Below are 23,010 nucleotides of genomic sequence, written 5' to 3' on the forward strand. Positions count from 1 at the left end.
AATTCTAAAACCTCACACGCTGGTTGCGGTGATCAGCATGAATCTTGGTATTCCACCATGGATAATCAGGTTTATTTATTTTCAGGACTTAATAGTACCTGGTGGGCTGCAACACCACGGAGTCTGGCGGTTTGGGGACGTCGCCGAGGAAACGTGCCTTGCTGCCGCCGCGCCCCACGCTGCTGCAAGGGTCGGCCGACGCGGAGTCCAGGGGGAGGGTTGGCTCGCGCCACGTCCGGCCGCGCGGTGGGAACTCGAGGCCCCATTGGCCGCGTTGGAAGGCGCGGCAGAGGCTCGTGCACCAACGGTCCCGGGGTACGCGGCGGGCCTGGCGCAGGCAGGAGGGGGCAGGGCGCAGCGAAGGCCGGGCAAGGGGGAGGGGATCGAGAACGGGGTGGAAGAGCCAGGCTCTGCGGGGCGAGGCCCAGTGCCCGGGCGGGGGCGATGGAGGAGGCGCTGCTCTCCACCCCCATCAACCCCAACAACTTCCCCGCCAAGCTGTGGCGGTTGGTGAATAGTCCCCGGTACCGCTCGATCCGCTGGGACGGCCGTGGCGAGGGGCTGCTCATCGACCAGCCGCTCTTCGAGGCCGAGCTGCTCAGCCCGCCCGGGGCGGGGGCCGGGGGCGGTGGCGGCGGCGGCGGTGGTGGCGGCGGCGGCAGCGGCGGTGTGGGGGGCAACGGGGCCGAGCCCGAGCTCTTCAAAACCACCAACTTCACCAGCTTCATCCGCCAGCTCAACCTCTACGGCTTCCGCAAGGTGGTGCTGGGCGGGCCGGGCGCGGCGGGGCCCGGGCCGGGGCCGGGGGGCGGCGGACCGGCGGGCGACGGGCCGCTCCACCACTTCCACAGCCCACACTTCCGCCGCGACCAGCCGCAGCTGCTGGTGCACCTCAAGAGGCTCACCAGCGCCAACAAGGCCAAGCTGGCCGCCGGCCTGGAGGTGCCCTGCCGGCCGCCCAACCGCTTCCAGAGGCTCCTCATTACGTCGGCCTCCGCCTCGGCCTCGGCCTCGGCCTCGGCCTCCACTTCCCCGCTGCAGCACCAAGAGCCGCCGCCACCCGCGGGGCCCCGGCCGGAGCCGCATGGTGAGTCCATGACCACTACCAGGCACATGGGGCCACGGGGAGCAACCGCCGCTTCCGAGGGCATTTCACACATCCTCAGGTGCGAAGGTGATCCACTGTCTGCTGGGCTTCCCGAGAAATAGGTCACGTCGCCCCCACCGTTTCCCACGACCGCCAGCACCCCCTTTCCGCCGGTGTGTCCCCTGGAAGGACTTGGCGTTTTTAGTCCGTTCTGGTTAATTGTCCACTGGCAGCCAAAGGGACCTGCTGTAGTCTTTCTGCTGTACCTGGCCTCTCTTGAACTCCAACCCCCCATAGCCATCTACCTTCTCCAACATCTAGAATAAGTAGCCCTTTGTTGAAGCACTAGGTCGGGAAGAAACACCGGAGGGTCTCCTTTGCTCTAATGGGAAGCAAAACAGTTACTGTAGAGGGTGAGGATATGATGGCCAAGGTGGGAAGGAACAAAGTCAGCCAGGAAAACGTAGAACATTTATACCGACCGAAGGGAACCACGGTACCTTGAGTGGAAGTTTGCCCTTGAAGAGACATGCCATCTTCTACCCATTGACACATCTAAGAAGTCTGAAGAGATGTTCTGACAATAATCATATTTTAGGTTCCAAGTAATATATAGAAAGGTAAACATTGTGTATGTTAAGGGCAAATATATAATAATATATTAATTCTTCATAAGATACTGTTCCTGCATGGAACAAATTGGCCAAACGTTTCTTTCATGACAGCTAATTAGAGCTGATCTTTACTTGAGGTGTTATGGTTAGACAAACAGAAGGCAAAATGGTTTTCTTTACTGTCAAGTTGTAGTTAAAAGGAATTTTAGGAAGTTCACATTTATGTCTTTGGATCTTTCACTATTGGCTACAACCTTTCAGTCATGAAAAAACTTTGTATAAATATGTTTACTAAAAACTCAAAAATTCTTTCTGATAGAAAATTATTTTGTAAACTTGGCTTCCGATGCTCTTCCCCCTCTTCCAGGAAGGTGAGGGTGGCAAATATTCCTTTTCTCTGTTTAAAGAGTCCATGATATGAGGCAGTATTTCAAAACAGCAACTGGATATAATAGTGAGAATTCATTCTTATCTTCAACAGAAACATTTTCACCATGTTAATTTGGATCTAACATAAATATGTAAGGATTATTTTTTAGTTATGGGAAGCTAAAAATATACAAATAAAAGTAACACTTTGTTTGATTTAACCTAGGCCCAGGGTTATGAATGAGGCAGCATTTTGTTCATTTGGAATTTAGAAGATAAGAGATTAGCTTGTGTGTGGAGTTTAGAAGATAAGGAATTAGGTTAGAGTTCTAGTAACAAGTTGGAAAAATAGCAGTGGCAAAGGAATGTTCTAAAGGAATTCTAAAGGAATATTAAGCCACTTCCATGTGATGGCCATTGATTTTGGTGGGGAATTGCATGGGGAAAGGCACTGGAGACAATACCCTGGCATGCATTTGACAGAATCTCTGACGTGGGTATTTGTTTTTTAGGTTGTGTATCTGGTGGGTGTAAGGAGAAAAGACTGGAAAGTGTGTTCTTGGGAGTAATAGGGTAACTACTTCAGGCAAAGAAACATACAAATGTGCATACATAAAAACCAAGTCTTGCTCACTTTTTTCACTTCTCTTTTTCTCCTGACGTATCCTAAACCCAGTTGTATTCTAAGAATAGAGTCCATTTTAATGAAAGAAGTACAGGGGCTGCCGATGGTCAGATTTTCTTATAGTTGAACTCATATATATATATGTATATATATATATATATGTATATATATAGTTATAGAAATTCAATGTGTGTGTGTGTATATATATATATATACAGAGTTTATATATATAATATATATATACAGAGTTTATATATATATAATATATATAAAGAGTTTATATATATAATATATATATATAAAGAGTTTATATATATATGTATACACACACACACACACATTGAACTTCTATAACTATATAGATGAACTTTAGTTCAGTTGGTCAGCATTTTGAAGATTTGTTGAATAACATGAATTTAATTCATATTTTTGCAGTGTAGATATTACATCAATTCACATATACCTAGATTATTGTAGTTTTCACACATTTCCTATTTTTTACCATTCTGCCTGTTGGTATGTGCAGAAGGTATATCAGTTGTGTATTGTCTACACGATAGGCTTGGTTCACTAGGGAATTGTGTTTCTGATGTGGGTGGAATGTAATTCTAAGTTCAAGAATACTGGGCCAACTTCGTTCGCTTTAATTCTGTGTTCTAAGCCCTTGGCTCTTCTGTTTCTCTTCACCTAGTTTTTATTCTGCTTGACCATTTCTTTAGTTATATGTCTGACTGTACTGCTACTTCTTAGTCTCCACTTTGTTTTCTGTGTTCTACTTCAGCTTATGGTTTGAATACTTATGTCTTTTTTTTTTTTTTTTTTTTTTTTTTTTTTTTTTTTTTTTTACAATAGCATCCTCTGTTCTAGTACCTTTTTATCTAGATCCATTGAAATAGTTGTCTTGTTCACCTTTCAGGAATGTCCTTGATAAGAAATGTGAAAATCACATGTTTTTCCCTTTTTTTTTCTTTTGCTCCACTTTGTTATTTTGTTTTTAGTGGCAATTTATTTTACAATATTTGTTAAAACTTTCTAAACTAAGTAACAAGTCTGAGTAATAGTAGATAATCTGTTTTGGCCTGGGGATATCAAGCTCTCAAGAGGCAGACTTTTTTCCTGGGAATTGATTAGTTCAGAGCCATTTATATAAAAGGAATAAGACCTTTATGAGCAGAAATGCATCCTGCCTTACATTTCTAAAATTCTGGATTTAAACTTTGTCAAATATATCTTGCAGATGTTCTGAAAACATACAGACGATATTCTGTGAAGTTAGTCAGAATAGAGCCCTATGAGGTAACCCTTAACAATAAATAAGAGCTGAATGTGTTTTAGTTCTTTATTTTTAAAAAACAAATGTAAAAGAATGCCCTTCTAATCCTATCAGTCTTCATATGCATCTAAAAACATCTAAAAGTATATGAATGTTTGGCCATCACTTTATCATGATAGAAGTAGATTTTATATTTTGATAAATCAAGGTAAAGAATTCTTTAATTAGCTGTTTAAGTTACTGATAATCTGAAAATTCATCAATATCTTAACCCTAAAGAAGGTGGAAGAAGGGTTAGCTATTTCACACTGTAGCGATATATAGTTTTAACATGTGAAGCATCCAAGGAAGAATCAAGTGGTGGGTAGTTTTAGATCTCAGAAACACCTGTTGTGAAGAGCAAAAAATGTTTCTTTAGGTCTTAAAGGATTGTTTCTGGTAGTTCAAAGTGTGTATACATATGGAATTGCTAGTCCAGTACCATAAAAACTGTTTTTTTGTACTTTAAAGGAAAAAAAAAAAGAAAAGCAGTTTTTAAGAGGTGTGTATCATTTGAATACATTCAGTCTTCTGAATTAGACTTTTTTTCCCCCGTTAGATCTAGACTTCTTGATTTCCAGGTTACTTTAGAATTTGTGTGTGTGTGTGTATATATATATATATATATATATATATATATATATATATACATACATGTATTTGTTTTTGTCATTAATGCTTTATTTTTTTAATTTTTATTATTTTTTAAGAGTTTATATTAAGAAAATTGGCTTGAATCAGGCAGTGCCAAACCAGAAGTGGTTAGGAGTGCTCCTAATGCTCTATTCTTTAGAGGAAACTAAACACCACAGAAATAGAATGAAAGATGTATAACATGTTGAATGGGTTTACAATTAAAATATTTGGAAAAGTAGGTATTTGAGTGCCATCTTTTACCATATAGTTTAATAGAGGAGTAGCACATGAATTAGATGTCCCCTCTGTTTTATAGATTAGTTTAATAGAACAAATTGAAAGGAATTTGTGAACCACATAATTTAACATCCTCCCTGGGAAAATAAAGCTAGCTTTTTTTTTTTTTAATTTTTATTTATTTACTTTAAGAGAGAGAGAGAGAGAGAATCACTGGGGGAGGGACAGAGAAAGAGAGAAAGAGGGAGAGAGAATCCCATATGGGCTCTGCAGGTTCCATGCTCAGCTCAGAGCCCAATATGGGGCTTGATCCCATGACTGTGAGATCATGACCTGAGCTGAAATCAAGAGTCAGATGCTCAACCAACTGAGCCACCCAGGCACCCCAGGCTAGTTTTGTTTATTGTGTTCAAGAATCACAGTCTGAAAAATAATTTCAGCCTGCAACATGTATATTTTCTTTTTTCCTCATTATATAGTAATGCCCTTTCTCTCTCTTCATCATCTCCACCTTTGAATTCCTTTCTACCTTACTAGATAGGAGAAAGCAAATATCAGAATCCCTGGGCTTGAGTATATGGATTTTTAACAAACTCTACAGGTGATTTCAGATGTAAATCAGTGTTTGAGAGCTGCCGATACCTAGGATATCTAGGAAGGGACTCTACTGGGGATACTCTGAGGAAAAAAAGACTATGGAAAATAAATTTTTTTTTGGTCATAGAAAATTTTTGATTAAGAAAGGAAGAAAAGAACTGAGTCAAAGTTTTCAAGCCTGACTTTTCTGCAAAGATGAGCTTTAAAAAAAATTGAAAAGGAGTAAAGAGCATTTTCTTTTTGGTTTGTGTTATAGTTCTTATTTGATCCCCACTTATTTCTTTTATGTATATGGTTAAGTGTTTACTTCTGTGCATATTATTAAGGTTTCTCAATGATCTGAAAGACTGAGTGGAATTTCTAAAACTTCTACGAAGTAGCTTATAGATTGGAAAAATCTGGGTTAGTCAACTGAGGTTAAAAAGGTAAGATGACTGAATCATCTATAAAAGTCTTTGAACATTGAATTTGATTTAACATTTGATTTAATATTGGAGTTTGGCTACTTTGTCTCTTACTAAGATTGAGAACCAAGCAAAAGTTTATTTGATTATTTTTTTAGCATTGTATGTGTAATCTTGTATTCTGGATTCTGAACTTGTTTTTACCAGAACTAAATTTCTGTTGTGTTAAACATGGCTGAGAATTGAACATATTCATGTTTTGTAACTTTTAGTTTACTACATCCAGTGGTACAATATAAAATTAGTAAACGCGCTCTTCCTCTTTTATGCAGGACCAGTGGCTGTAGGACAATTCCACCGGTCATTCCGGCGGGATAGTTTGTCTCCTTACTCCTACGTATCAACTTCATCCCACAACCATAGTACTTTCCCTCTGAAAGGTTTAGATCGGACCCCGATTCCTCCTAGAACATGGCAGAACTCCCTTGGAATGCATCCAGGACAAGTGGAAACGTCTCCCACTTTTTCAGATAAAGGGGTTCCATTTCCTGTACTGCAGAGGTTTCCGACTGAGGTTACCTATACCCTGCAGCCAAGCGCCACATCTGTACACGTTCAGCAAGGTCCTCAAACAATGGTCAGCTCCTCCCAAAAATACAGTAACTACACACCCTCAGCGCAGTACTCCCAAGCCTACTATCCAACAGGTATGAGAAATTCAAGTTCAGTGGTTTCTCTTAAAGTATTTTATAATGGGCATTTGTATTTCTAAATGCATTTCTGCATTCTTAAAAATAGTATGAATATGCACATAAGAAATGTCAAAGATTTCTCATCAGAACATATTTTTGAGCAATATATAAAATTTCATTGTGTTCTTAAAGATTGTGAACATTTTGTTGGTACAGAAAGATGTATGTTTTTAGTGAAACTTTTATATCTTCAAAATGGGTCCTAGTAATGAAATTAGGACATAACTACACTGGGACCTTGTTCTGACTCTGCTCTTGTTGCAGTATTTTGTTTCTTTAAAAAACATTTATATACATGTTATAGTTGACCCTTGAACAATGCAGGGTTGGGATGCTGACCCCATGCAGTTGAAAATCTGTGTGTAACTTTTCATCCTCCCAAAACTTAACTAGTAACCTATTTTCACTGGAAGCCTTACCTAAGATAACATAAACTGTTGGTTAGCACATTTTTTGTATGTTATGTGTATTATGTACTATATTCTTATAACATAGTAAGTTAGAGAAAAGAAAATGTTAAGAAAATCATAAGAGAAAATACATTTACAATACTGTACTGTATCAAAAATATCCAAAAATACCCACATAGTTCAAACTCATGTTATTCAAGGGTCAACTGTATATATTACATTTTTTAATGTTATAGGTGAGATTACCTCATAATGAAATCATTTTAGCATCTCAGTAATGAAGTTTAATAAAAGAGCATACTTTCTATCTCTTAAAACTAAATTATATTCTTCTAGTAAAAACGTGATGGTGTGGTTTGACAGGGCAGTCCCTGCAGTGTTAATCTCAGCCAACTAAGAACTGCAGAGTAGCAGAGAAGAGAACCTGACAGTGACAGCTGACCTAGAGCTCAACCAAGGGTATTGAAGACATACTGTAGATCTCAAGCCACTAATCAGGAATCCTTATGATAGTGACCATGTGTTTAGCTTCTTGGGGTGGGTGGGGAGAGTGTTTTTTTTTGGGGGGGGGTACATTTTTGCAAGATAATAGCCTTACCTTTCCATTCAAATGTATTTTCTGTTTTGCAGGAACACCATATAATCGTGGTGTATTTCATCATGTAAAGTGCTTTAATACTGAGTGACAAAAGGGGCAATAGACATATGACAAGGGTCAAGGCTTTCAGAAAAGACCAGAGAGAGAAGAAAGAGGGTATTCCTTTGCCCAATGAGTTAAGGGTCTAGGAATATTAATTTTCTCAAATATGTAGATCTGGAAGCACCATTTCTGCCAGGCAGGAGGAAATCCAAAGCTAGAATAGGTGAAAAGAATGTACATTAGGGGAATTAAATAATTTGTTGACTTTTAAAAGTTATAAATCTGTTAACTTCTGTTTGTAACAGTACTCACTATTTTCTAGCTGTATCACCCAACTGTATTCTTTTACTATCGGCTTATTGCATTCTACCTAAATATAGCAGTAAAAGAGATTGCTTGATTTTCTCAAAATATATAATATTTTGATATTAAAATAATAAAACAAGAATTTAAATTAGATTGGGTTTTGTATATTTTTAGAGCTGCTACTGTTTTGGTGGATGGAATTGAGAAGGAAAAGGCAAAGGAAGTATATGGATTAAGGATGACTTAGCACTTTTATTCATTTTGCCTATTAGAAATTTTTTTTAAATGTTTATTTTTGAGAGAGACAGAGCGCCCATGCATGCACAAGCACGGGAGGGGCAGAGAGAGGGGGACAGAGGGTCTGAAGTGGGCTCTGCGCTGACAGCAGTGAGCCTGATGTGGGGCTCAAACTCACCAACCAAGAGATTATGACCTGAACTGAGAGATCATGACCTGATGTTCAACCGACTTAGCCACCCCAATGCCCCTTGCCTATTAGAAATTTTAAAAAAGGTTGAAGCCTAGTATTTTTTCATATTTTCAGCTACTTCTTTGAAAAACAAAAAATAGATGACTAAATTCATGTTAGAAGTTTTATATCTTCTAGTGAATAGTATAGTTCAACATTTTAATGAACAGATTAGGCATTACTATCTAAATTATAATTTCAGCTGTGTTCCATGCATGCATACAATACATATGCATATAGAGAGAGACAGTCTGTGTCTTCCTTACGCTTGTTTTACATTCTGTAGCCCATCAACTGGATAATACCCTTACCTCCCTTCCCTTTACCAGTAAGTGTTTCCTTTCCTAAACTCCCTCCAAACCTCCTTCCTCAAACTACTAAAGACTCAGAAGCTGTTGGGGAGTTTAAATTTGGAAGGCCTGCAGCAAGAGAAATGTAGAAATGTACTTGGATTTCCAATTTGGAATTTTGGAGGCATTTTCCTATGGACATATTAGATATGGTGGTTAGGTTCTATAGTATTAGTCCTACACTTATGGTACAGGTGGTTATAATCTGGTCTAGGAGCCAAATTAACTTATATGATGTTGTTTCTATGGGAACATGTATTTCAAGTTCCAGACAATCTTCTCAGAAACACCTAGTTCTAAATTTTTTGAGAACCACTTAAGTATCATTTACCAGAAAACACTACAAATAGTTACTATTATTCATTCATTATAGAAATACTGTTTGTTAAATTATTATGATTTAGGATATGTTATTTAAAAAATATTTTATGTTAGCTTGGATGTAAAATTATAAGTTGAAAATTGTCAAATAAAGAAATAAATAGGTGAATAGATTAATTAATTGAAAATTATGTCCAAGAGTTCAAGGTAAGGGCTAGGAAACAGACATTAAAAGAACAGGTAAGTGCTGCTGATGTTTTGATAGTGTACAGTACATGTGAAATAGAATCTTGTGTTATCTGAATTTTTGTTTTGGGAACGTTGAAGTGACTATAAAGTTTCTGAGGTTCTGAAAATAAGTTTCATGATCTCATGATGATACCTACTACATAGACTAGGTCTATGCTATAATGTAATAAGCAAGACTGCTTTGAACATTCTAAAGTACTATATAAATAAAAAGTTGTATTGTTGGGGTGCCTGGGTGGCTCAGTTGGTTGAGGATCAACTCTTGGTTTCAGTTCAGGTCATGATCTCAGAGTTCGTGAGATTGAGCCCCGCATCAGGCTCTGTGCTGGCAGGGTGGGGACTGCCTGGGATTCTCTCTCCTTCAGCGTCCCCCACCTCAAAAATACATAAATAAACTTAAAAAAAAAAAAGGTTGTATTCGTAAGTAAAAGAGACCTACTATGGAAAAGAAAGTGCCATAAAAATACTGTAGAAGTATTTGACTCCTCCAAATTTTAGGTGAAGGAGGCAAAAAGTAGTGAGCAACTTAACCAGTAGTTAATGAGTACCTGTTTATGAAGAGCATTACAAATGACTTAACCAAAGTTAAATAGAATATCATTCTCAGAGACAGGATAATGATCATTTTCAAACTCAGCTCTTGAAATAATAATGAAGTAACTAATTTTGGAATAATGGTCACACTTGAATCTTTTTGAAGTGAACTATATGATTTGAAGTTTGGATCAAATTTTAGTAAACAGCAACAGCTGACTTCATTTAAAAATTCTATTGATAATAGAGGCTCCTGGGTTGGCTCAGTTGGTTGAGCATCCAACTTGGGCTCAGGTCATGATTTCCGGGTTTGTGGGTTTGAGCCCCACACCAGGCTCTGTGCTGACAGCTCAGAGCCTGGAGCCTGCTTCAGATTCTGTGTCTTCCTCTCTCTCTGCTTTCCCCCTCTCACACTCTGTCTGTGTCTCTGTCTCTCAAGAAAATAAATAAACATTAAAATTTTTTTTAAATTATATTGTTAATAAACTTGAATCTGGTCTTCAAATATTATAGTCAGTAAAGTTTGAGTTTTGTATTACTTTATAAATTAATTTCTTTAGTAAAGCCAAACAGTGAGACTAGAACATTGCTGTCCAACTGACTCAGAATGACTCATCTGAATTGTTTCTTATATTTGTCATTCCTCTCTTGAAGTGCTTATTTTCTTTGCCTAGTTGATGACATTTTTTCCACTCTTATCATCGCTTCAAAGACAAAATGTTGTAGATCCAGTATTGATTGACTCTTTTTAGTCTTGTCCTATCTTAGATTCATTTCTTTCTTTTGATATTGTTTTCATAGCATGCTACTGTAATTTAATTTCCTTTTTTAAAAAGTTTTTATTTACTTATTTTGAGAGACAGAGAGAAAAAAAGTGTGAGTGGGAAAGGGGCAGAGAGAGAGGAGAGAGAGAGAGAATGCCAAGCAGGTTCCACACTGAACTGTCAGCAGGGAGCCCAACTTGGGGCTTGAACTCATGAAGTGCAAGATCATAATCTGAGCAGAAGTCACATGCTTAACCTGCTGAGCCACCCAGGTGCCCCAGTTTCCCTTTTGTATACAAAACTTTTAGACCTTTTTATTTTTTATTTTATATTTTTAATTAAAAAAATTTTTTAATGTTTATTTTTGAGAGAGACAGAAACAGAGCAGAGTTGGGGGAGGGGCAGAAAGGTGTTGGGGAGACACAGAATCCAAAGCCGGCTCCAGGCCCAGATCTGTCAGCACAAAGAGCCTGACATGGGGCTCAAACTCATGAGCTGTGATATCATGACCTGAGCCAAAGTTGGACACTTAACTGACAGAGCCACCCAGGTGCCCCATATACTTTTAATTTTTTTTAAGCAATCTCTACACCCAGTGTGGGGCTTGAACTCATGATCCTGAGATCAAGGGTCATGTATGTGCTTCACCAGAAGCACCAACCAAGCCAGTCAGGTGCCCCTAGATCTTTTTATTGTATTAATTCTCTACATATCTGAACATACATAATAATATTGATTGATTGATTGATTCATCCATTCATTCATTCATTCATTTTTAAGTAGGCTCCACGCTCATCTCAATGTGGGCTTGAACTCATGACAGAGATCAAGAGTCACATGCTCCACTGACTGAATCAGCCAGGTGCCCCCAAAATATTCATATTTATATAGAGGCCTATATTGAGGAATGTTTTCCTTTAACTAATGTTATAATGCTGAATTGACCCAAAGTCAGTTTTGCATTGTTTTTAAAGTTAAGTTTTAAGCTTAAAGCAGTGATGAGTAATTTGTAGCTGCCCTTCATCTCATTTCTTTTCTTTATTTTTGAGGGAGAGAGGACACAGAATCTGAAGCAGGCTCCAGGCTCTGAGCTGTCAGCACAGAGCCCTATGTGGGGCTCAAACTCACAAACTGGGAGATCATGACCTCATAACCGACTGAGCCACCTAGGCGCCCCAAAAGAATAAAATATTTTAAAAGCTATCTTTCAAAAGACCCTACATATTAACATCTTAAAGGTTAAATACGGTCATGTGTAAGAATATACAACTTCCTCTGCAAGGTGCCTATGATATTTTATTTTTTATTGAAAAAATAAATATTGTATCATTTTTTTTGAATTGAATCTTGGGCAAAAAGAATTGATTATTATTGTTTTAAAGTATATTTAAATTCTCAAGAATTTATTTTTTTTATTCTATATAATGTACATAGACAAATATAGAACTGAAGTTATAAGAGCTTTCCAATGCTCTTATTCTTGTGCTCAGGCAGCCTTTATTGTCTGTTTCTTTGAAAAGGTCTGATTTTCTTCTTATGGAAAGAGGAAGTTCTCTTTAGCTGCCAGAAGAAACTAAGCAAAAGCACAATTATATTTGTCTTTCTTTTTATTGAGGTAAAATATAAATAATGTAGAATTTACCATTTTAAACATTTTTAAGTCTACAGTTTCGTGGCATTAAATACAATCACATTGTTGTACTAGCATTATCACCTTCCATCTCCAGGACTTTTTCATCTTCTCCAGCTGAGACTCCATACTGTTAAACACTAATATCATATTCCCTTCTTCCCCTAGCTCCTGGCAACCACCATTCTACTTTCTGTCTATGAACTTGACAACTCTCTGACACTCATATAAGAAGAATCATACAGTGGTGCCTGGGTGGTTCAGTCAGTTCAGCATCTGACTCTTGATTTCAGCTCATGTCACGATCCCAGGGTAATGGGATCAATCCCCACGTCTGGCTCCACACTCAGCGTGGAGAGACTTTTAAGATTCTCTCTCTTCCTCTGCCCCTCTCCCCCAATTTTGCGCTCTCCCCTCTCTAAAAAAGAAAAATAATTAAAAAAAAAAGAATCATACAATATTTGCCCTTTTGAGATTGGCTTACTTCACTAAGCATACTGTTTTCAAGATTCATCGATATTTTTACATGGGCCAAAATTTCCTTATTTAAAAAAATTTTTTTAATGTTTACTTATTTTTGAGAGAGAGAGAGAGACAGAGTATGAACAGGGGCAGGGGAGGGGCAGAGAGAGAGGGAGAGATACAGAACTCGAAGTGGGCTCCAGGCTCCTTGCTGGACTGAGCCACCCAGGCATCCCTAAAATTTCCTGATTTTTTAATGCTGAATAATTTTCCATTGTATGTATATACCACATTTTGTTTATCCATTCATCTGTTGGTAGACATTGGGTTGCTTCCACTTTTTGGCTATTGTGAACAATACTGCTGTGAATATGGGTGCACAAATATTAGTTTGAGTGCCTTTCACTTTTTTGGGGTATTTTCCCAGAAGACCTTTACCTTACTACAAATGAGGAAGTGTTGGGGTTCTAGATATATATATAGTAACTTATCTTGAAACTAAATTTACTATTAGGATGTTTTTCCTGCTGAGCATTTATATTGAGAATTTTCTCACTGCTAACACTACTATTCTGGAGTAGATTCAAGTCCAAAACATTTTAATTATATATTTGAATAACTTCCATAGGATAAACAAGTATGAACTTGTTTTCCTTACCTGTAGTAGGAGTGAAAATTTTTACTTTTGGATAATTTTTAGTAATCCTGAATTTTTCTAATTACCAGAATTCTTTTAAAAATGTCATTAACTATTATATTTATATCTGAAATAGAATTCTTTTTTTTTTAAGTTTTATTATTTATTTTGGGGGAGAGAGAGAGAGAGAGAGAGAGAGAGAGAGAGAGAGAGAATCCCAAGTAGGCTCTGCATTGGAAGTAAGGAACCCGACGTGGGGCTCAATCTCATGAACCATGAGATCGTGAGTGGGAAGCTTAACCAACTGAGCCACCCAGGCACCCCTGAAATAGAATTCTGTCCATTATTTCCAGTTTTATATTCTACATGCAATTTAATACCTTAAGTGAACAATGCCTTCAGGAAGATAGTGGAAGTTCTTTATGCAGATGAATGTACCTTAGGACATAGTGATAAATTCAGTTTTATAAATGTCAGTGCTTTCACAATGCTTTCATAATACACACTAGGTTAATTTTTCATGTACTAAGCAACAGTTGCTGTTCTATAGCTAAGTTTTTCATATTCTGTAAGCTAACTAGTATCTTACTTTGTTCTATTGTGTTGATTATACAAAATGGGATTGCACTGGTAAGGAAATAGCCATTGAGGAATCTTTTTGGATTATCTATTCATGTTCCCCTTTTCTTCATGCAGGTAACTTTCTACTTTCCATTTGTTACTGGACACTTAAAAGGATAGTATCCATTTTGCTGTTTCCTTAGATAATAAATCAGCTATCAACTATATACTAATATGTTCTCTATTGTTTATTTTACTTTGCTTATCCAATAAATTTTACTATTATTATTTTTAATGTTTATTCATTTTTGAGAGAGAGACACAGAGTGTGAGTGGGGAGGGGCAGAGAGAGAGGGAGACACAGAACTCGAAGCAGGCTCCAGGCTTTGAGCTGTCTGCTCAGATGTGGGGCTTGAACTCATGAACTATGAGATCATTACTTGAGCTGAAGTTGGACACTCAACCAACTGAGCCACCCAGGTACTCCTTATTATTTTATTTTTAATGTTTTTAATTTTGAGAGGGAGAGCATGTGTGCATTCGGGGGAAGGACAGAGAGACAGGGAGACAGAGGATCTGAAGCAAGCTCTGTGCTGACAGCAGACAGCCTGAGGAGGGGCTTGAACTCACAAACCAGAGATCAGGACCTGAGCTGAAGTCGGACACTTAACTGACTCAGCCACCCAGGAGCCCCCAAGAGATTTATTTTAATGTACACTTTAACAACTATTCAAAATATGTAAGCAATGGAATCAGAGCAGTATTAGCAAAGTAAACCTAATACCTTTTGTTGTTTTATTTGTAATGAAAACACTATTTTATGGTACCCTGAAGGGTAAATACTGCAGCTCCTGACTGAGGGTTTTCCTGCCACTAGGGGGCTAGGTTTTCCTTAGCTGTTAAAACTCTAGAAAAAAGTCCCAGTTTTTTTTTTTTCAGAGTTTTGGCAAACCCTACAGATGCTTCCTTGGTGTTTTCCTTTTGGATTTAAGTTATTTCCCAGGATGTTTGAAAGCATAAATATCCTGGGAAATCAAATTCAAATCCATAACGTTGAAATTATATGCTTGAATAATCTTCAAAGGTTAAAGTGTAAGAACCTGTTTGCCTAACCTATATTGGAAGTGATAAGAATATGAATTTTATATGGCCATCTTAGTCATGTCTGGCTTTTTAAATCACTGGAACTGTTAAAATGATGTAATTCAGAAAACATCAACCCTTACATGTGTACTGGAACTAGAATTCTGTCCATTATTTCAGGTTTTTCCTTCCATGTGCAAGATTTAATGGCTTAAACTGCATATGATAGTAGAAAATACTTATTTTTAGCATACCTTTATGAACTTCTGACATTTAAAATTTTTTTTCATGTTTATTGTTTTGAGGGGGAGGAAGGGCAGAGAGAGAGGGAGACACAGAAACCAAAACAGGCTCCAGGCTCTGAGCTGTCAGCACAGAGCCCTACATGGAGCTTGAACTCATGGACTGTGAGATCATGTCCTGAGCCGAGGTCAAACACTTAACCAACTGAGCCACCCAGGTACCCCCGAACTTCTGACATTTTAAAAATCAGTAGTCAATAACAGATAAGTTGGGAAACATTGCAGTGAATTTTTATAACACTTAGGCTGATTTACTTTCAAAGACTATAGAATAAGTTTTTTTTAAGTAATTTTATTAGCATATACAAAATATGAAAAATGTGGACATAAAAGTAGAAAGCTGCCATCTTATAACAAAGACAAAAATATTCATCAAATGGAGTTCTAGTAAAATTAAAGTGTTACATTTTAGGAAGAAGAAAAGATTTGGGAAGTATTGTGGTACACTAAAGAGCATGTGGGGGCACCTGGGTGGCTCAGTTGGTTGAGTCCAACTCTTCATTTTGGCTCAGGTCTTGATCTTATGGTTGTGGGACTGGTGCTGGGTGTGGAACCTGCTTGGGATTCTCTCTCTCTACCTCTCCCTCTGCCCCTCCCCTGCTCTCACACTCTCTCTCTCAAAAAAAAAAAAAAAAAAAAAAAAAGAAAAAAGAAAAAAAAGCTTGGGCTTTGGAGTTTGATGCTGACCCTGTCAATATCAGCTTTGTGACTTTCAGCAAATTATTTAACATCTCTGAGCTTTAGTTTCCTTATTTTTGTAATGTTAATACCTCATTTAATTGTTGTTTGGATTAAATGAAGCAATATATGTAAAGCACCTACTACTGTGCCTGGAACATGGTAGGTGCTCAATAAATGTCATCCTCTGTTTAATCCAAAGGTGTGATGTGTTATAACTGATTCTCATTCATTCTGGAGAGTCTCTCTCTGGAAAAGAGGAAACTCAACCGATTATTAAGACTGCATCTGCCTGGGTGGCTCAGTCGGTTGAGCGTCCAGCTTCAGCTCAGGTCACGATCTCGCGGTCCGTGAGTTCGAGGCCCAGGTCGGGCTCTGGGCTGATGGCTCAGAGCCTGGGCCTGGTTCCAATTCTGTGTCTCCCTCTCTCTCTGCCCCTCCCCCGTTCATGCTCTGTCTCTCTCTGTCTCAAAAATAAATAAACGTTAAAAAAAAATTAAAAAAAAAAAAAAAGACTGCATCTGTGGGGCACCTGAGTGGCTCAGTTGGTTAAGCGTCCAACTTCGGCTCAGGTCATGATCTCACGGTTCATGGGTTTGAACCCCATATCGGGATCTGTGCTGACATCTCAGAGCCTGGAGCCTGCTTCAGGTTCTGTGTCCCCCTCTCTCTCTGCCCCTCCCTCACTCACACTCTGTCTCTCTCTCAAAAATAAACAAATATTAAAAAAAAAAAAAGACTGCATCTGTAAGTGTAACTATCCCAATACAAAGAGTTCAATCTTTTTATGGTATCCTAACTGTAAAGAGAAAACTAGGAAAACCTACTTTTTTAGTTAAAATAATGGCATTAGCTATTTATTTTTTGATTGCTTACTGTATTCCAGTACTATTCTAAGTGCTTTATGCCTATTAGCTCATTCATTCCTCACAAGAAACATACTAGGGTATGTACTATTGTTACCCCCATTTTAATAAGATGCGGAAACTGAGGCCCAAAGAGACTAACCTTGCTCAAGTTTATGTAGCAATTAAGATTTTGGTCTTGGATCCAAATTCTTAGTAATTTCTTTAAGTGGTTAAAACATTTTTGCCTGGATTTTACTGGATGCGTTATATAATGGTAAGAACATTTATTTGGACAGTATTTCACTTATTTTATCCTTAAAATCACACCCTCCTCCAAATGTTTGTTACTATTAAAATATTTGAAACAATTATTTTGGAATTCCAAACATGTTCTGATATTTTCAGTAAAATGAAATTTTTTTTAATGTTTATTTTTGAGAGAGACAGAAACAGAGCTTGAATGGGGGAGGGGCAGAGAGAGAGGGAGACAGAATCCGAAGCATGTTCCAGGCTCCGAGCTGTCAGCACAGAGCCCGATGCAGGCTCGAATCCACGGATGGTGAGATCATGACCTGAGCCAAAGTCGGATGCCCAACCAACTGAGCCACCCAGGCACCCCTTCAGTAAAATGAAATTACATTCAATAAAATAAATATTTGGTTAGAAAGGTGACAAAATGTTTAGGTGCCAGAGAAATCATTTAGAAAAGTAGACATGACCCTTTAAAATGACTTTAAAAAAATTTTTTTTAAGTTTGTTTATTTTAAGAGAGCGAGTACAAGCAGGGGAGGGTCATAGAGAAGGAGAGACAGAATCCCAAGCAGGCCCTGCATCATCAGCACCAAGCCTGATGCTGGGCTTGAACTCATGAACCATGAGATCATGACCTGAGCCAAGATTAAGAGTCAGACGTTTAACTGCACCACCCAGGCGCCCCTAAAATGACTTTTTAAATTGGTTAATTACCATGTTGTTGTCAACAAATAATAGCACCTGATTGTACTAAATCTAATTTTATTGCATCCCCAAAGGAAAACCTTTGGAATTTTTCTTTCCAAGTTGAAAGGGGAGTGCTTTAAATGCTACACAGGTTAACTTGGTTGATGCCTCTTCTCTGTTTGAATTTGTCCCAGCTGTACTACAGTGCTGCTCTCCTTCTACCCACATGGACGCTCTAAGTAGTTGTGTGACTCCCACTGCCTCTTCCTATGCACACTGCAACTACTTCCAGGTAATATTCTTGGAACAATGGACACACTCTGTACTTCACGTGTAATACGATTGACCTTGCACAGTTTTAAAGTGTAATTTTATCTGAACGAGTAGCCAGAGGTAAGCTGTGGATTATGGCTTCAGTTTTCTCAATTCTAAAAAAAGGGAGTTGATATGAATGGTGTCTGAGGATTCTTCTAGGTCTGCACTGTCCAAAACAGTAGGCACTAGCTACATCTGGCTGTTTAAATTTAAATTAATTAAAACTAAATAAAATCTAAAATTCATTTCTAGTGCTCAAAGTCTCATGGCCAGTGGCTACCAAATTGTACAGCAGAGATAGCATTTTCATCATTGCTGAAAATTAGTTTGAACATTGCTGTTCTAGGCTCTTCTATGGTAAAATGAATACCAGGTAAATTTTAAAAGTGTATGTCACTATTAACAGATTCTTCCAAGATAGTACAGATAATTTTTTTTTAATGAGAAAGGAAAAATGAAATAAAAAATGAGAAATTTAAGTGGTGATCCCCTTTTGCCCCCATATTGTACACACTATATTTTAATTATTTTCTGATTATTTATTGTTAAGCAGTTGCATTGATTTAAGTGTTTTAGGCTGCTATTTCTAGGATAAGGCTAAGTTCCATGCTTTGTCTTTTAATGCTATAATTGCTTAAAGATTGGAATTATGTGTTTGCCTTTGATATCATCCAGTTGAGATAGCTTCTGTGTTAACTGACTGAGCCACCCAGGCGCCCCTATAGCTTCTGTTTTAAATGCTTATTTATTTTTGAGACAGAGAGAGAGAGAGCGCATGTATGTGTGCACAAGCAGGAGAGGGGCAGAGAGAGAGGGAGACACAGAAACTGAAGCAGGCTCCAGGGACCAAGCTGTCAGTGCAGAGCCTGACATGAGGCTCGATGCGGGGCTTGAACCCACGAACTGTGAGATCATGCTCTGAGCTGAAGTCAGGTGCTTAACTGACTGAGCCACCCAGGCGTCCCTGAGATAGCTTCTGTTTTTAAGAGAATATCTTACTAGTGGCATTCCAGTATGTAAACGAACATTACTTTTTTGCGGGTTTTTTTTTTTTTTTTGACAAAGCTACGTAGGAAGTCAGATTGTTGTTCAAAGAGTATAGAATCAGATCAAATGGACTTAGTTGGATATTTTTAAAGGCAGGTACCATCGGGCATGATAGTCCAGTCTGTTCATCTTCACTAGAGGGACATATCTGTCCCACAAATTAGATGTTTTTGTTTGTGGATCCAGATGGTCTCTCCCTTGGATCATGCTGGAGATTCTCTGACAGTATTTATGTCTTGATTATGTTTATGTTTTAAATAAATTTTTAAAAATATCTTTAAAAGACCTTTTCTTACTACAAAGACAATACATGTTACAGGAAAATAAAGATAGGTAGACATGAAATTTTTTAAATGGAAAAAAGAACGTGTTTTAGGTGTCATTCTGGAATTAAAGGATTTGGTTGGATTGCAGATATTGGTGAGAGTGTGCATGCATGGTCAGGATAGCATAATGGTTAGGAGCAAGAGCTCTTGAGCTAGGCAACCTATGTTTGAAACTTGGATATGTCAGTTATTTCATTGTGACTTTGGGTAAATTACAGAGTTTCTCTGAACTTCAATTTCATCATTTGGAAATGGAGATGACCACATTTTATAGACCTCTTAAGAGGAATACTGTATATGAAGTACTTTGCATGTGCTTGGCACATAGTAAGAACTCAATAAATGGTGCTATTGGCTACAGTAAAGTGGCTTGATGCTTACACCATTTAAATTTACATTATTTGGCATTAATGTCCTTTGAATAATTGACACAGTCTTTGTAGTGTGTTTGGCAATATCAACCCATTACGTGTTTTATTTAGTTGTTACTCTTTAGTATATATGTTCATAGCTTGAGATTATTTATCACTAAACATGTAATTGTATGTCTACTCTGTGCAAAGTACTAGGTATAAGAGAATGCATCTTAAAGGTATAAAGGATACATCTAAAAGTGACAGCTATTTTTAATCTATTGTTTTATTATTAAAAATAAACAATCTCAGGAACCAAAGGACATTCGATATTCCATCCATTTTTTCCCAGATCATTTGGAACAGAATATCAGTACCTCCCCCTGAATGTATAGAAGCATTGGTGGACTTGTGAGCATGCTGTGTTTGAAATTTCACTACTACATTCCTAAAACAGTATATGATAGATATAAGTGATGTTTTTGTCAACTTTTATGGAAGAATTTGGTATATAGACATTTTATCAGCAAATAGGTATTTGAGTACTATAGCTTTTTGATTTTGTATACTTTAACCCTGAAAATTATTGGTCCTTTCCAGTATTGAACTTGGCATAGTAGTTGACATCTATTAGTTGCTAAGTAAATGTTAACAATAGAATTGAAGCTACCATTGCTGAAAAGTTGATTGGTGTTCATGTTGTTTCAGTGAGCTTTAGTTAAATTTAATCTATTTGTTTAACATTTATGAGCCTAAACATTGTTGCTTTCTTCCTTAATCTCATATTCAATTTTCTATCCAAACAATCCTGTTTTCTCTTTTCCCAGAATCCTCCAATGCAATCCTCCTATCCAGTTGAATTTCTGCCTTCTAATTGGCCTTGCAGTACTACTGATGAAAATAAAAAGACAGAAGTTAACCTAGAGGCTGTTTTTCAGATAGTAGATGAGTTGCATTCCTCCCCTAAATTGGAGATGGTGAAGGTGGAGCCTGTTGAGAATCAGTGCCCAACATCTCAGTCTAACAGAGGCCAGCATATCGTAGCTAATTCAAACAACAGCAATCCATCTTCCACAAGTCAGGCTAGCCAGCTGGAGCCACTTACTCCTGTAGGCTCAGACATTACATCTTTTGTAGTCGGAACAGAACAAGCAATTACCTGCTCTCTACCACAGTCACCTGAGTACATCTATACCATCCACACAGCTCAGCCTGTTGAAAATACTACAATGCAGGAATCTGCAGCCATCCAACAAGCTCATGTCAAACTGAAGGAGCAGCTAAGTCATAATCCATCTCCATCTTCAGTAGTATTTGTGCAAGAAGGGCTACCATTCAGCACACACCAGGTAAGGGGGCAAAGAAAAAATCCTAATAAAGCTCGAAGTACCTAGTGCTTCTTGCTATAAACTGGTCTAGTGGAGAGTTTGTCCACCGTTAATTTGGGTTTAATACTGGTTCATTATGCTTTCCAGAAGGATCATGTCCCAGTGATTCTGCACAAAAAATTCAGAAGTAACCTTAAGCCCCAGACGTGTTCTTACTATGTTATGGTCTGAAGTCAGCCTCTAGAGAGGCAGTCTGAGCATTGTGGTATAAAACTTACTTTCATGTTAAAAGCATCCCTTGAGTTTTGCTTCCTATCTTAATTTGAATGGACAAGGTGTGCCTGGCTGATTCAAATCCACTACTCAGAAAGGATGGTTTATCTGACAGATAGTATCAGGACTTTCCAAGCTATTTGTAGCCTGGGGGTAAAGAGATGGTTAGAAGTCTGTTCATAGTTTCTTACAGCATTATTGAATTCTTATTTCACTTGTGAGCATACTGTGTTTGAATTTCCTTACTAATATCTACATTCTTAAAGCAGAATTCTGACTAGTTTGAGACACATATTCTGAAGGTAGAAGCTAATTCCTTTATTGTTTATGACCAGAAAATGAATAAAGTTGATTCTAAATAAAAGCACATCTAAATTACAGTCACTTTTTGTGAATTAAGTATTTTTCCTACTTTAAATTTTTTTTCTTGATCTTAGCCTGATATATATTTTTAAATTTTTGGGTTTTTTTTCTTTAATGGGACTGAAAATATTGTCACTGTTAGATTCCCAAGATAACTTTTAGATAGTTGTGTTTTGTTTTTGTTTTTTAATTTAAAAAAATGTTTTTTATTTTGTTTATTTGTTTATTTTGTTTTGTTTATTTTGTGTATTTTTTGTTTTGTTTATTTATGTTTGTTTATTTTTGAGAGAAAGAGAGAGTGCAAGCAGGCAAGGGGCAGAGAGAGGGAGACACAGAATCTGAAGCAGGCTCCAGGCTCTGAGCTGTCAGTGCAGAGCCCAACATGGGGTTCAAACTCAAGGACAGTGAGATCATGACTTGAGCAGAAGTCGGATGCGACTGAGCCACCCAGACACCTGATAGTTGTTTTTTAATGCATTCTTTTTTAGCTCAGATTTTGGATCCAAAGTCTTAACGTATCTATCAACTCATTGTCCTTTTTGAGTCCAGCTGTGGAAATCCAGTATATCATGTGTTAAAATAATATCATAAATTCAGTAGATCAAAGATAGGCCCATTGTGTTTCAAATGTGTTGTGGAAAGAACATAAAATTTGTCTTTGTTCCTTCATAGTTCACATCCAAAATATTATATTTCATACCTTAAAATTGCATTTATAAAGTTACTTTCTCTTTAAAAAATATATTTGAACAACAGCTGTTAAAAGTTGTGTTTTTAACTTTTAGCTTTATTTCATTATATAGTTTCATTAAAAAAATTTTTTTTAATGTTTATTTTTGAGAGAGACAGAGTGTGAGCGGGGGAGGGGCAGAGAGAGAGAAAAAGACACAGAATCTGAAGAGGCTCCAGGCTTTGAGCCATCAGCACAGAGCCCGATGCGGGGCTCGAACTCACAAGCTGTGAGATCATGACCTGAGCCGAAGTCGGATGCTCAACAGACTGAGCCACCCAGGTGCCCCGTATAGTTTTATTTAAAATGGGGGCGCCTGGGTGGCGCTGTCGGTTAAGTGTCCGACTTCAGCCAGGTCACGATCTCGCGGTCCGTGAGTTCGAGCCCCGCGTCAGGCTCTGGGTTGATGGCTCAGAGCCTGGAGCCTGTTTCCGATTCTGTGTCTCCCTCTCTCTCTGC

At 38.1% G+C, this 23,010-nt stretch overlaps 1 protein-coding gene across 2 annotated transcripts in view; it reads left to right on the plus strand.

The window, feature by feature from the left end:
• Nucleotides 1–380: 380 nt before the first annotated feature.
• Nucleotides 381–23,010, plus strand: part of HSF5 (heat shock transcription factor 5) — a 50,203-nt gene continuing 27,573 nt past the window's right edge. Inside the window, exons 1-4 of one of the 2 annotated variants that reach the window (XM_043583941.1) lie at nt 381–1,087; nt 6,412–6,588; nt 18,011–18,108; nt 20,685–21,206. In XM_043583941.1, the coding sequence (XP_043439876.1) occupies nt 445–1,087; nt 6,412–6,588; nt 18,011–18,108; nt 20,685–21,206 (1,440 nt within the window). In that variant the 5' untranslated portion in view covers nt 381–444. Of the gene's footprint in view, nt 1,088–6,213; nt 6,589–18,010; nt 18,109–20,684; nt 21,207–23,010 lie in introns of both variants that reach the window. The other variant, XM_043583939.1, reaches the window with a different exon arrangement.

The sequence above is a fragment of the Prionailurus bengalensis genome, chromosome E1, assembly GCF_016509475.1.
Source record: "Prionailurus bengalensis isolate Pbe53 chromosome E1, Fcat_Pben_1.1_paternal_pri, whole genome shotgun sequence".
In the NCBI taxonomy this organism is placed as follows: domain Eukaryota; kingdom Metazoa; phylum Chordata; class Mammalia; order Carnivora; family Felidae; genus Prionailurus; species Prionailurus bengalensis.